Source organism: Rhinatrema bivittatum, chromosome 19 (assembly GCF_901001135.1).
Source record: "Rhinatrema bivittatum chromosome 19, aRhiBiv1.1, whole genome shotgun sequence".
Classification (NCBI taxonomy): Eukaryota; Metazoa; Chordata; class Amphibia; order Gymnophiona; family Rhinatrematidae; genus Rhinatrema; species Rhinatrema bivittatum.
In genome coordinates this window covers 4085976-4100135 of record NC_042633.1, presented here as the reverse complement: position 1 = coordinate 4100135, position 14160 = coordinate 4085976, and the positions used below count along the sequence as shown (strand labels likewise).

General features: G+C 47.6%; 1 protein-coding gene across 1 annotated transcript in view; it reads right to left on the bottom strand.

Annotated features, from left to right (window-relative positions):
* LOC115081071 (vomeronasal type-2 receptor 26-like) overlaps positions 1-2643 on the bottom strand; it is a 134066-nt gene extending 131423 nt beyond the window's left edge. The window contains exons 1-2 of the mRNA XM_029585584.1: positions 2567-2643; positions 1703-1994 (exon numbers count right to left, since the gene is read on the bottom strand). Of these exons, the coding sequence (XP_029441444.1) occupies positions 1703-1994; positions 2567-2643 (369 nt within the window). The remainder of the gene's footprint in view (positions 1-1702; positions 1995-2566) is intronic.
* Positions 2644-14160: the final 11517 nt, after the last annotated feature.

Genomic DNA, 14160 nt, shown 5'->3' with positions numbered 1-14160 from the left:
GCCTTCATCTCTGCCTCCATGCCTTGGTTCCCAGATGTTCACCTTCCTGGCATACCGATGTCATGGTCTATTACCAGTCCCACGGGTGGGCTGTGCAGGGTGCCTCACGGTACAAGGCCATCCTCATCTCTGCAGCACAACCCTCTGGAAGACTTCCTGCTTCAGTCCGTTGTTTTTAATCCTTGAGAATTGAATCCTGCTTCAGTCTTGTCCTGGTCTTCAGAGCCTATTGTAACCTGCATCCGTCCATGTCAAGTTTCTGTTCAATCCTGCTCTGAGTACGGTGTGGTCCGCGACCGGTCACGTGGGGGGCTGTGTAGGGTGCGCCCCAGTGCAGGCCTCTTCAGTTCCTTCGTCATGTTCCAGTATCAGCTTCAACTATCCCTCCTGGAGTCTGCTTCGAGCCCAGCATGGTCCATGACCAGTCCCGCGGGTGGACTGTGAAGGGCGCGCTGTGTCACAGTCTTGACCCAGCTCTTGATCCTCGCTTCAGCCCTCGTCTTCAGTGTCCTTGCTTCAGCCTTCGTCTACGGTGTCCTTGCTTCAGTCCTCATCTACAGTGTCCTCGCTTCAGTCCTTGTCCAAAGTCTTCTATGTTCTAAGGACTCCATCTGCCCTCATCCTCTGTCCAGCCTACCGCCTCTTGCCGTACCCAGCAGCAGGTCCGAAAGGGCTTGGAACGGTCGGAGGACTGTTCATCGATCAACATTGCGTTGTTGGTCATCCTGGGGCATGCAGGTCCGGTTGAGGGTCAGACCTTGTCTCCTTATCTTCGCTTCAGCCTTGTTCAGTTCCTCTTTACCCATGCTCACACTAGCTCACCTCCCGCGGTGTGTATTGGGGCTCCTCCCTGACTCATGCCGTGGCCCAAGGGCTCACAACACCCGCTTTACAGATGACCGCGGCTCTGAGTTCGTGACAATAGCCGAGGGCCTCCAAACCCTTGGTTCGTAACAGCCGCCAGAGGCTGTGCTCGTAACATAAAATGAACTACTCAATCTACTTGAGCAGGTTGATAAAGAGCTTTATCACTATCTTCTTGGATTTGAATCCAGGAACTGGAAAGGCTTTCTTTGAATGTCCATTGGGATGAAATTTTAGCATCAGTATTGGCACACCCTGGCCAAAATAGATGACTAGAATCATAAGCAGCTAATAGGACTAGTCATCAAGTTCCTGCAGCATTCAGTTGTCTAGGGCTAGGGTTGGGGAGTAGAGGGGGATGCTATGCACGTTGCTCTTATTTTGAGGGACTATCATTCCTCTGGCTGTCCCTCATTTTCTTCTCCCTTCACTTCCAATTCCAACCTCTTTCTATGAATCTCTTTTAGCTTTTATTCTCTCCATTAACAAAAACCCCACTGGACATGGGTTAAACCTTGTTGGTAAATTTGGATGAAAACCAGAACTGAACATAATCTGCAATATGTGGATTAGATTTTACTCTGCTTCCAAACTCAATTACTCTTTAAGAATATTGGAAATAGCATAGCAATAATTATTAGGGGAGCCGATAAATTCTTAACTTGTATTTATTTATTTTATCAAGTGGTTGCTTCTTAATTACCATCTTTTGGTGTATGTATTTTGACAAATGTCACTTTTTTTTAACAATAATTTGAATTAATTTTGATGAAAGATAAAGTTTTTTAGGGATGGATTATGTAGAAGATTCCAAAGTAAAACTGAGAAGTCCCCTGACCTGTGGGTAGTGAAATATCCTGAACACATTGGACATTTGAGCTGATGCCTCAGCTGGAAGACCTTCAATAATAGCTGCCAGTGTGCCAGATGTTTTGCAGCTGTAATTGGGGATCCAGTTTTCAATTCCTGAAATAAGATTCATTGCAACCTTGAATATATGGAGTGGATTGTTGAAAGGCTCATAAATGTGGAACCCCAGTGTGAGGTTGGGTAAGAGCTCAGAGCTGTTGTTAATCTCCTCCACTGCAGAAACCAAGGCCAAGAAGTTGTAGAAGTGATTTGGAAAATACCTGTAATGACATTCAATGCCAGATATTGTAAAACTAAATAATATAAAACATGGACATCAATTACAGACCAGAGTGAAATGGATGGATCCATTTATAAGCATTTAAATTGTTCTGTTCCTAGCAGTGGCTACATGTTTGTATCTGTCTGTATTGTAGTTTAACTGTGTTTAGTGCAATCTTCACTTCTGAAGATTCTTAATAATGAAGCACTGTTTGTAACCTATGATAAAAATCTGTGAGCCTTTGTCTTTAAGAGGCCCCCCCTCCACTTTATCTCACCATCGGGAAAGCTTGAACCTATTCAACCTAACTTAAGTTTTCCAGAGTGCCTTATAGGTTCAAAGGACTGCCCTTCGTGCTCCCCTGTGTTACATGGTTCTTAGGCTCGCTGCCATTGGACCCTGTCCTCTGCCTCTAGCTGTGTGGAGGCATTTCTTTTGGCAGCTCTCGGCCACGAGGCAGTTTCTCCATGCTTGCCTCTGAATAGCTTTGTGCTCTGTGTTACCCCCTGAAATGGATTGGGTTTCACCTTCCCTCTTATTGCCTTCTTCTATGGGCTAAATCAGCCTCACATTCCTCTCATCCTTCCCACCTCTACAATAACTAACTCCTGCAACACAAGAAACTCCATTCTCCTTTCACCTGCCATAGTTTCAGTTACCAAAGATTCTTGCCTGGGGTATGCATCTGAAGTGCAACAATTGTAAGTAAAGTTTACTTGTGCAATAAACAATTTCAGACTTTACAGAATTTTTGTCATGAGGACTGATTGGGGGGAAAGTTTAGCTTCCTGGGTAATAAATCATGGATGTTTTATGTGAGCCAGAACAGACTCATGGCAAACAGGAAAATAGTGAAAACTAATAAAAAAAACAGTGAAGTGGAAACCCCAAAGAGTTGCATACAGGGAAGCCTATATTAAACAGACAGGTTCCCTAAAGGTGAATGATTCACTAAAAGCACAGCATGTATCTGAATGAGCCCATTGCACTCAGCTGCAAAGACAAGGCAGGAAAACAAATAAAGAACTGAAGAATTTTGAAGACTTCATTAAGAAATATTAGAGGGTTTTGAAGAAGAAGTTGGTGAATGTGAGGACTTTGAATTGAGTAGAAAAGGCTAAATTTAAGCTGAACACACGCAGCATTGGGGATCAAGATTGGAAGCACAGTGACTGTGATTCTCTGGTGTGCTGTGCACGTCCCCCCTTCTTTTGCTACTGAATGTTGCCATATTTTGCTACTGAATGTTGCCATAGATACCAGATCTCTGCTGACTCTAACGGACAGGGAGCAGAAAGCAATTAATCACCCAGAGACAAACTTTCTGAGGTGTTAGTTAGCTCTTGTCCTCTTACTTCTGCAACAATTCATCCCTCTTAACTCAGTGACTGCCAGAAGTTCTAGTCTCAGCAGACCTGATTTGCTGTTAAGAGAGGGACATGGCTGATGCAGCAGCACAGAAAGACACCTTAAAACAGCTAACTGAAACCATTGAACTAAGAGATGAACCAGAGCAAAAGGGGGAGGATGTTGAAAGAAAGGACAAGAGCAGTAAATTGAAGAGATTATGCAAACCCACAGAGAAAGCTATGGAGAGATATGAGGCAAGCAGACAAGAGCATAGGCACAGGGTAGAAAAGGAGTGGCACAGTGTTGAACTGGAAATGGAGAAGGTCTCAAAAATCCCTGTCAATCTTAAGCACCATATAGAGCAGCTTAAGCTTCATTTCCAGACCTATCAGCTCATCACAGCAGAGTATCTCAAGTTCTTAATATGAACTAACACTGCAGAAAGCCTTGAAGAAAAAAGCCACCAACAGAATTTAGACCAAATACGCCAGATAATGGTAATGGACACCATTAACAGTGCAGAAGCAAGCGATTCAACAAGCGAGATCGACTCTCAGCACTCTTGCACCTCTAAGCATACAACAAGGTCTGCAACGTCACTGGGTCAAGACACTCGAACCATTCTCAACTCAGCGCAGCTGCCATCCAAAAAAAAAAGCAGTCTCAAGCAGCCATGATACGCATGCAGTTTGCTGAACAAGAAGCAGCCCTTAAAATGGAAAGGCTCAGAATAGAAGAAGAGCAACAGAAGGCCGCTGCTACAGCTGCTGCTGAGGTGCGTAGAAAGGCTGAATTAGATATCACCTTGGGCGTGTTGCGACAGAAAGGATAGGCAGCAGTCCTTGAAGCTGGTGCTAAGGTATTTGATGCGACCCTAGACCAAGACGTTGGGGAGGAGCCACTCAGTTCCATGGCCCAACAGGATATGGCTCAGCGGACACTTGAGTATGTCATGGCTCACCCTCTAACACACACCAGCACCAAAACACCGCCTCCCTCAGAAAAACCCTTGCATCTTCGAAGAGCACACTCCCCCTCACCAATGGCTGTCTTGTCTGAAGAAATCGGACCTGAAATGCAAAATGCCATGAATGCCAAACACCATTGCAGTGATCCACTGGCTCTGAAACATATGGATGCATTGCAACTAACTCATGTGCCAGGTACACACCCCAAGGAAAACACTTCAGTGCAACAATGGATCCCAGCATCCCATGGGGATTGGGAACGAGAAATAACTAGGCAAGTACACTCAGGAAGGGCTCCAATTGAATACCCTGTGCCTAAACAGGAGGCAATTGAGCAACCACATCCTGAGCCAATGTTCAAAAAAAGTGACGTGCACAGTCAATCACAAGACACCCACCCATCAAGACCTACTGCCTTTCAGAATGAGTCTTCAGAAAGAGAGGATCTAGCAAGGTACATGACCCGCCGGGAATTCATTACCACTGGGCTTTACGAGTTCAACAACCGCCCTGAGAGTTACAGGGCATGGAAATCTGACTTCCAAGATGCTGTGGAGGATATGAGATTGACTCCAAAGGAAGAGATAAACCTGATGGTAAAATGGTTGGGACATGAATCAGTCAAACACGTGAAAGGATTAAAAAACGTCTACCCATGTGATCCCCTTAAAGCGCTAAAAGAAGTATGGGAGAGGCTTGAGCAATATTATGGGGACCCAGTTGCCATAGAAAATGTGTTGTTTGAGAAAATGGAAAACTTTTCAGAAATACCCAGTAGAGAAAACCGAAAGTTGCAAGAATTGGGAGATCTCCAAGAGGTGGAGACAGCTAAGGCTGAACTCATCTATCCAGGTCTCAACCTTCTGGACACCTCACGAGGCATGAAGACTAGGGATGTGAATCGTTTTTCAACGATTAAAATTATCGTCCGATAATGTTTATATCGTCTTAAATCGTTATAGAACACGATACAATAGAAATTCTAACGATTTATCGTTAAAAATCGTTAAATCGTGTTAGTGCGCACTAACTCGAGTTAGTGCGCACTAACTCCCCGTTAGTGCACACTAACTCGATTTAGTGCGCACTAACTGAAAATGATACAAATAAACACTTTCCAGGTCACTGAAGGTCAGTTAGGAATGAATATGTGTTCCTATTGGCTGGCTGCCCTCTTATCTATTGATGTTACCAAGGTTACCACTGAGGTGATGGTTGGGGGGATGGGAAATGGAACTGGAAACTAACGAACACCAACAGAAAATGAAACAAAGTGTTCACACTTCCCAGGTCAGTAAACGTCACGTAGGAATGAATATGTATGTATGTATTCCTATTGGCTGGCTGTGCTCTTATCTATTGATGTTACCAAGGCTAACACTGAGGTAATGGTTGGGGGGATGTGAAATGAAAACAGTTGGAAGCTTGACAAAAAAAGTAATGTAATGATCAGCACTCACGTGACTAGAACTTGTTTGTTTATTATTTTAGTTAGCAGGCACCTGAAATGCTAGTGCATGTTGAATTTGCCAATCACTGTGCATTTTAGAAAGGTGGTCCTGGCTGGAACTGTACACAGTTCAAACATATGTAATTGATTGTTGGTAAGTGTATTTTTTAAGTAGCCACACTGGCACAAGTATGTTTACTTTTCCTCCTACTTAACTCACTAGCTCAGCTTTGTAAGAAGGGCTTCTCTGCTTGTGTGTTGTTTTTGTTTGGTGTGAGGAGAGCAGAAACATCAGATCTTTATTCAATCTACTACAGTCATCTCTTACAGTGCCCTATCCCTATTAATACCAGGAGTGTTGTGATCTTCCTGCACACAGTGCCCTAACCCTGATACCAGTCTGAGACAGCTCCCTCCCTGCATTACTAGTGAGAGGCTGGCTTCACAGACAGGGGGGAGCTGCCTGACCCTCACTCCTGACTTCCCCCATGTCCCAGCTAGTGAATGGTGTGTGGGTGAGGGGGGGGGGGGGGAGGATGGTGAAGTCTGAGACAGCTCCCTCCCTGCATTACTAGTGAGAGGCTGGCTTCACAGACAGGGGGGAGCTGCCTGACCCTCACTCCTGACTTCCCCCATGTCCCAGCTAGTGAATGGTGTGTGGGTGAGGGGGGGGGGGGAGGATGGTGAAGTCTGAGACAGCTCCCTCCCTGCATTACTAGTGAGAGGCTGGCTTCACAGACAGGGGGGAGCTGCCTGACCCTCACTCCTGACTTCCCCCATGTCCCAGCTAGTGAATGGTGTGTGGGTGAGGGGGGGGGGGGGGAGGAGGATGGTGAAGTCTGAGACAGCTCCCTCCCTGCATTACTAGTGAGAGGCTGGCTTCACAGACAGGGGGGAGCTGCCTGACCCTCACTCCTGACTTCCCCCATGTCCCAGCTAGTGAATGGTGTGTGGGTGAGGGGGGGGGGGGGGAGGAGGATGGTGAAGTCTGAGACAGCTCCCTCCCTGCATTACTAGTGAGAGGCTGGCTTCACAGACAGGGGGAGCTGCCTGACCCTCACTCCTGACTTCCCCCATGTCCCAGCTAGTGAATGGTGTGTGGGTGAGGGGGGGGGGGGGGGAGGATGGTGAAGTCTGAGACAGCTCCCTCCCTGCATTACTAGTGAGAGGCTGGCTTCACAGACAGGGGGGAGCTGCCTGACCCTCACTCCTGACTTCCCCCATGTCCCAGCTAGTGAATGGTGTGTGGGTGAGGGGGGGGGGGGGAGGAGGATGGTGAAGTCTGAGACAGCTCCCTCCCTGCATTACTAGTGAGAGGCTGGCTTCACAGACAGGGGGGAGCTGCCTGACCCTCACTCCTGACTTCCCCCATGTCCCAGCTAGTGAATGGTGTGTGGGTGAGGGGGGGGGGGGGGAGGATGGTGAAGTCTGAGACAGCTCCCTTCCTGCATTACTAGTGAGAGGCTGGCTTCACAGACAGGGGGGAGCTGCCTGACCCTCACTCCTGACTTCCCCCATGTCCCAGCTAGTGAATGGTGTGTGGGTGAGGGGGGGGGGAGGATGGTGAAGTCTGAGACAGCTCCCTCCCTGCATTACTAGTGAGAGGCTGGCTTCACAGACAGGGGGGAGCTGCCTGACCCTCACTCCTGACTTCCCCCATGTCCCAGCTAGTGAATGGTGTGTGGGTGAGGGGGGGGGGGGGGAGGAGGATGGTGAAGTCTGAGACAGCTCCCTCCCTGCATTACTAGTGAGAGGCTGGCTTCACAGACAGGGGGGAGCTGACTGACCCTCACTCAAGCAGAGAAGCCCTTCTTACAAAGCTGAGCTAGTGAGTTAAGTAGGAGGAAAAGTAAACATACTTGTGCCAGTGTGGCTACTTAAAAAATACACTTACCAACAATCAATTACATATATTTGAACTGTGTACAGTTTCCAGCCAGGACCACCTTTCTAAAATGCACAGTGATTGGCAAATTCAACATGCACTAGCATTTCAGGTGCCTGCTAACAAAAATAATAAACAAAGAAGTTCTAGTCACGTGAGTGCTGATCATCACATGTCAAGCTTCCAACTGTTTCCATTTCACATCCCCCCAACCATTACCTCAGTGGTAACCTTGGTAACATCAATAGATAAGAGCACAGCCAGCCAATAGGAATACATATTCATTCCTAAGTGACCTTTACTGACCTGGGAAGTGTGAACACTTTGTTTCATTTTCTGTTGGTGTTCATGAGTTTCCAGTTCCATTTCCCATCCCCCCAACCATCACCTCAGTGGAAACCTTGGTAACATCAATAGATAAGAGGGCTGCCAGCCAATAGGAACACATATTCATTCCTAACTGACCTTCAGTGACCTGGAAAGTGTCTATTTGTATCATTTTGAGTTAGTGCGCACTAACTCGAGTTAGTGCGCACTAACTCGAGTTAGTGCGCACTAATCGGAAAAAACGATTTTTAACGATTTTTCAATGAAATAATCGTGCTAAACACGATTTTCTTCTCCTGCCACACGATTTCTATCGTTAAGACGATTCACATCCCTAATGAAGACCATCATAAACAAACTGCCACGTTGTTGTGGAGCGCTAGGAGAGCGATCCCACTCCTGGGAGATGTGTGTGCCCTTGGGCCGCGGCTCGACGCCAGAGGGGTCTGAAGAGGTGCTGCGGGAGGCGTGGCATGCCCGAGCATGGGCTGGAAGGAAGCAAGCTGGAGTGAAGACTGGCTGACAGGCCCTCCTCCGGACCTGCACGCTTCGGAAGACCCAACAACGCAATGTTGGTCTTGTGAACAGTCCTCCGACCGTTCCCAGCCCTTTCGGACCTGCCGCAGGGTACGGCACGAAGCGGCAGGCCAGATGGAGGTCAGGGCAGCGAAGACTGGAACATGGATTCAGACGAGACTCAGGAACGACGTAGACTCAAGCAGAGACGTGGACTTCAGGAACGAGGTGCAGGATGCATAGACATGGACTCAGGCAAGACGTGGACTCAGGAACGAGGTGCAGGATGCATAGATGTGGACAGGCACAGACGTGGACTCAGGTCGAGGTACTGGATGCACAGAGGTGGAGTCAGGAACGAGGGCTGAAGGAAGACATGGGCACTGTCCCTCAGGGCGCCCTACTCAGACCACCCGCGGGACTGAGTCATGGACCACCCTGTGAGCGGGAGAGCACAGGGAAGAGCAGGTTGCTGCACTCCTGGCAGCTTCAAGGCAAGGATACGCTGCACTCCTGGCAGCTTCAAGGCAGGTTAAAGCATCAGGATCAGGAACAAGGATTAAGACAGACCTCAGTGCTGGAACAAGGACATCTGGAACAGCAGGAACAACAGGACTGGAACACGGATACTGGAACAGGAGACACACCTCAGGGACTGGAACGGCAAGCAGACATCAGGACTGGACTAGGAGCTCCGACAGGTAACAAGAAACACAGGACCTTGCAGAAGTGCTGGAACACGGACGACTTCCTGGAGCGAAGGATCTCAGGAGTGACCAACTCCTTGCGAAGGCAAAGACAGACTGAAAGCTGAGCCCTTTAGTAGAGCTGAGGTGGACAACGCCCAGGGAGGGGTCAGCAGGGGGCCACACCTGGCTGGCCCTTGAAGAGGAGCAGAGAGGCGCGCGCCCTAGGGAGCTGGAGAGAAGAGCTGGAAGCTGGTGGCGTCCTCAGCCACGTGGAAGGCCAGGGAAGCAGTGGAGCAGCCCTGGGCTGGAGCTGGGTGAAGGCAGGTCAGTGGAGCAGCTCCCAGCTGCAAGGACAGAAGCAGGAAGAAGCAGAGAGAGGTAAGGCTGGCTGCAGGCACCGGCAGAGAGAACAGAGAGCTGCAAGGACTGAAGCAGGAGAAGGGATGACTGCAGGAACGGCTCCATGCCGTGAAGACAGCTCCAGGAGGAGAGGTAAGACTGCAGGCAGAGTAGAGAGCTGTAGCAGGCTGCAGGCACTGGCAGGGACGGCTTCCCAGCAAGGCAAGGACCCGGGCTGTAGCCGGCACCAGCAGAGACGGCCTGCTGACTGAAGGGCCCGGGATCGCAGCAGCACGTCGGGAGAAGGCAGGAACAGAGGAGCCGACCGCATGGGAACAGCTGCGGGGACAGCCCCAGCTGATTCAGGGAGAAAGCAAGCAGCAGCGTCCACAGCCCGACTGGCTGTGAGAAGGTAAGAGCCTGCCCACGCTCCTTGCGGGCAGGATCACAACACACGTGATATACAATATAAATGGACATCTCATGGTGCATGGTACAAAGAAGACCACAAAGAGTACCCACCTTTCCATGTCTTCACAAAGTTCATACGAGACTTAGCAAGGCATAGGAACGACCCTAGCTTCTCATTCAGTACACATGAAATGCACAGAATCAGCCACCGAGTAAATGAGAGGCCAACCATAAGCATAGCAGCAGCAGGAAGCCTATTTCTGTGCACAAATCGGAAGTGTCACCTGCAGCACCTCCATTAGATCAACTTCCTAGTATGGATAGAGCAGAGGATCCAGATCGACAGTGTCCATTACTCAAGAAACCTCACCCACTCAGAAAGTGTTGAGGATTCAAAGGGAAACCTTTAAAAGAGCGCCAAGAACTGTTAAAAAAGTACAGAATTTGCTACCGGTGTTGTTCTTCATTTAGCTATATGGCTAAAGACTGTAAAATAGCCATTAAGTGTTCAGAGTGTGGGAGTGACCAACATGATAGCGCCCTGCACCCTGATGGAGCAAAATGTCATCCTTCGGGAACCTCACACCCTAGTTCAAACCACCATGGGGAGGAAAAGGCAGAACAAATTCCAGAACCTGAAGTGATCCCCAAATGCACACAAGTGTGTGGGAGAAATAGCAACAGAAAATCCTGAACAAAGATATGCTTGGCTAGAGTATATCCCAAGGAGCAGCCTGAGAAGGAAGTCAAAATGTATGTCATCATAGATGAGCAGAGCAACAGATCCATGGCAAGGCCAGAATTCTTTGACTTGTTTGATATCCATGATCACTACTCCTCATACAACCTCAAAACCTGCTCAGGGGTTACCCTAGTGACAGGGAGGAGAGCAAGCGGATATGTAATAGAGGCGATAATGGCAGCCTCTATTACATATCCTGGGTTGAGTGGGGATGCTGGGGAGACATGAACCAGGGACCCTCTGCATGGTAGTCACAACACTGCCACTGAGGCACCAGACCAGCCCAGACCTCCCTTTCTGCAGAAAATGAAGTGTGACCAGATGCTTGGTAACAGGGATGAGATTCCTACACCAGAAGCCACTCGGCACCATTCTCATCTAAAGCCCATAATGCATCAGCTCCCACCATTAGATCCGGAAGCAGAAATCCTGCTGTTATTGGTCAGAGATACACCAGCACTGATCAAGGTCCTAGAGATATGTGACGGTCCACCAACCGCTCCCTGTGCTTACTGACTCGCTTTGGGATGAGTGATAGTCGACGATGTCTGCTTGAATTGAACAAGGAGACCAAGCGTTCATGTATACATTACGAGTGTCTTAGAGAATGGACGTCCTATTCTATTTGAACCATGTCCTAACCATCTAAGCGCCAAGGAGATACTAAGCTGTGAGGAACTGAATCTCAATTCAGCTACCAGTCATATCACCTCTACATGAGATATAGAAGAACATCTAGGGGACTCGGTGTTTCAAGTCACCAAGGATGACGACAAACCTACTCATTCTGTAGAAGACAGAGAATTCTTAAGAATTATGAATAAAGAGTTCTTTATAGATGAATCAAATAGCTGGGTAGCTCCTCTACCATTCCGGACACCCAGACCTCGACTCCCTAACAACAGAGAGCAAGCACTCTCATGACTTATATCACTGCAAAGAACTCTGAAAAGGAAACCGGAGATGAAGCAACACTTCATTAACTTCATTAACAATAGCCATGCAGAGCTAGCTCCACCCTTAAGAGATAATGAAGAGTGTTGGTACTTGCCTACCTTTGGTGTATACCATCCGCAGAAACTGGGCCAGATCTGGATCGTCTTTGATTCCAGTGCACAGTTTCATGGAATCTCACTCAACAATGTGCTTCTCACGGGACCTGAGATGATCAATAACTTGTTAGGAGAAGTGATCCGCTTCAGAAAAGCAGCAGTTGATGTGACAGCCAACATACAACAAATATTCTATTGCTTCGTCATGCAGCAAGACTACAGAAATTACCTAAGATTTCTATGGTACCATGACAACGACATCAATAAAGAGATTGTGGAATACCGGATGCGAGTACACGTCTTCGGTAATAGTCCATCACCTGCAGTAGCTACATACGGGCTCAGAAGGACAGCCCAAGAAGGAGAAAAGGAATACGGCACAGATGCCAGACACTTTGTAGAAAGGGACATCTATGTAGATGAAGGACTAAAGTCCTTACCTGCTGCAGAGGAAGCAATTGATTTAATAAGGATGACACAAGCAATGCTGGCAGATGCCAATCTAAAGCTCCACAAAATAGCCTCCAATAGTTCTGAAGTAATGAAAGTATTTCCTTCAGATGATCATGCCAAAGACTTAAAGAAATTGGACCTGAGAGTGGACACACTTCCTCTCCAATGAAGCCTTGGATTAAATTGGGATCTAAAGAGAGATGTCTTCATGTTTCAAGTCTCAACCCAAAATAAACTGTATACTCGCCGAGGTGTCTTGTCCACAGTCAACAGCCTGTATGATCCACTGGGGTTTGTGGCTCCAGTCACGATACAAGGAAGAGCCTTGTTAAGAGAGCTCTCATTGAATACTGCCGAGTGGGACATCCCACTACCTCAAGCAATGAAACCAGAATGGGAAAAATGGAAGAGCTCCCTAAAAGTGCTTGAACATTTGCACATACCACGCACCTATGTTCCAGTACCACTTAATACAACCAGCCGCAAAGAGATCTGCATCTTGTCTGATGCATCTGTGAAGGACATAGCTGTGGTAGCCTTTTTGAAAGTGACAGACGTAGAAGGAATAGTGCATATGGGTTTCATCTTCGGCAAAGCCAAGTTAGTACCACAGCCTAACCACACCATACCACGTCTGGAATTGTGTGGAGCGGTGCTAGCAGTGGAAATAGTGGAGTTAATAACAGCTGAAATGGACATTCAAATTTATGCTATCCATCTTTACACAGACAGCAAAGTAGTACTGGGCTACATCTACAACCAGACAAGAAGGTTCCATGTATATGACAGCAACAGAGTTGAGTGTATATGTAAGTCAACATGCCCAGAACAATGGCATTATGTGCCCACTGACCAGAATCCAGCTGATCACGCTACAAGAATTGTACCAGCATCCCACTTAATGAAGACAACGTTGCTTACAGGACCAGATTTTCTCCAGAAACCAGAGCACAGGTTCCCTGAGCACTCATTTGATCTTTTAGACCCCGACTCAGATATTCTCCCAACCACAACTACTCTTCTCACCAGTATTGTTCCTGAAAGCAATTTGGAAGCTCATCGTTTCTTTCGCTTCTCAAGTTGGATGACACTGAGGAGAGCAATAGCGCACCTTATTCATATGACACTCTCAAGACACCAATCAGCTGATGACAGGCTGGACACCTGTCATCGATGGCACCTTTGCACAGAACCCCTCTCGGTGAATGAGCTTACCCGAGCAGAGTGTGCCATCTTATGCTGCGTACAACAGGAAACATATGCAGAAGAATGTAGATGCATCAGCAGAGGTACAAACTTCCCCAAAGAAGTTCCCTTCGGAAATTGAACCCTTTCATTGATAAAGATGGCCTGCTGAGAATTGGTGGCCACATTACCCATGCAGAACTAGATTGGGGTGAGAAGAACCCTGTTGTTGTTCCTAGTCCGCACCACATAGTCACCCTGCTCGTGCGACACTACCATGAACAGGTCAAGCACCAAGGCTGGCACTTTACAGAGGGAGCGGTCAGAGCTGCAGGATTATGAATTGTGGGAGCGAAACAATGCATCACTTCTGTAAATTACAAATGCATTAAGTGTCGCAAATTATGCAGCAATCTTCAACAACAACAGATGGCCGATCTGCCAGCAGATCGACTCAGCACTGAGCCCCCGTTTACCTATGTGAGGCTAGATGTTTTCGGACCTTGGTCATTTATGTCCAGGCGTACCAGAGATGGATGGATGAATAACGAGCGTTGGGCAGTGATATTCACCTGCATGAGCATTTGTGCTGTGCATATTGAGGTTATCAAATCTCTGGACACTTCAAGTTTTATAAATGCATTATGTAGATTCTTCGTGATCAGGGGTTCAGCCACTCAGATCCGCTCCGACTGTGGAACTAACTTAATGGGAACTTGTAAAGAGTTAACCATTGCATCTGTTAAGATTGACTATCCTACCATTAAAAGGTACCTTTGTGATCAGAAATGTACATG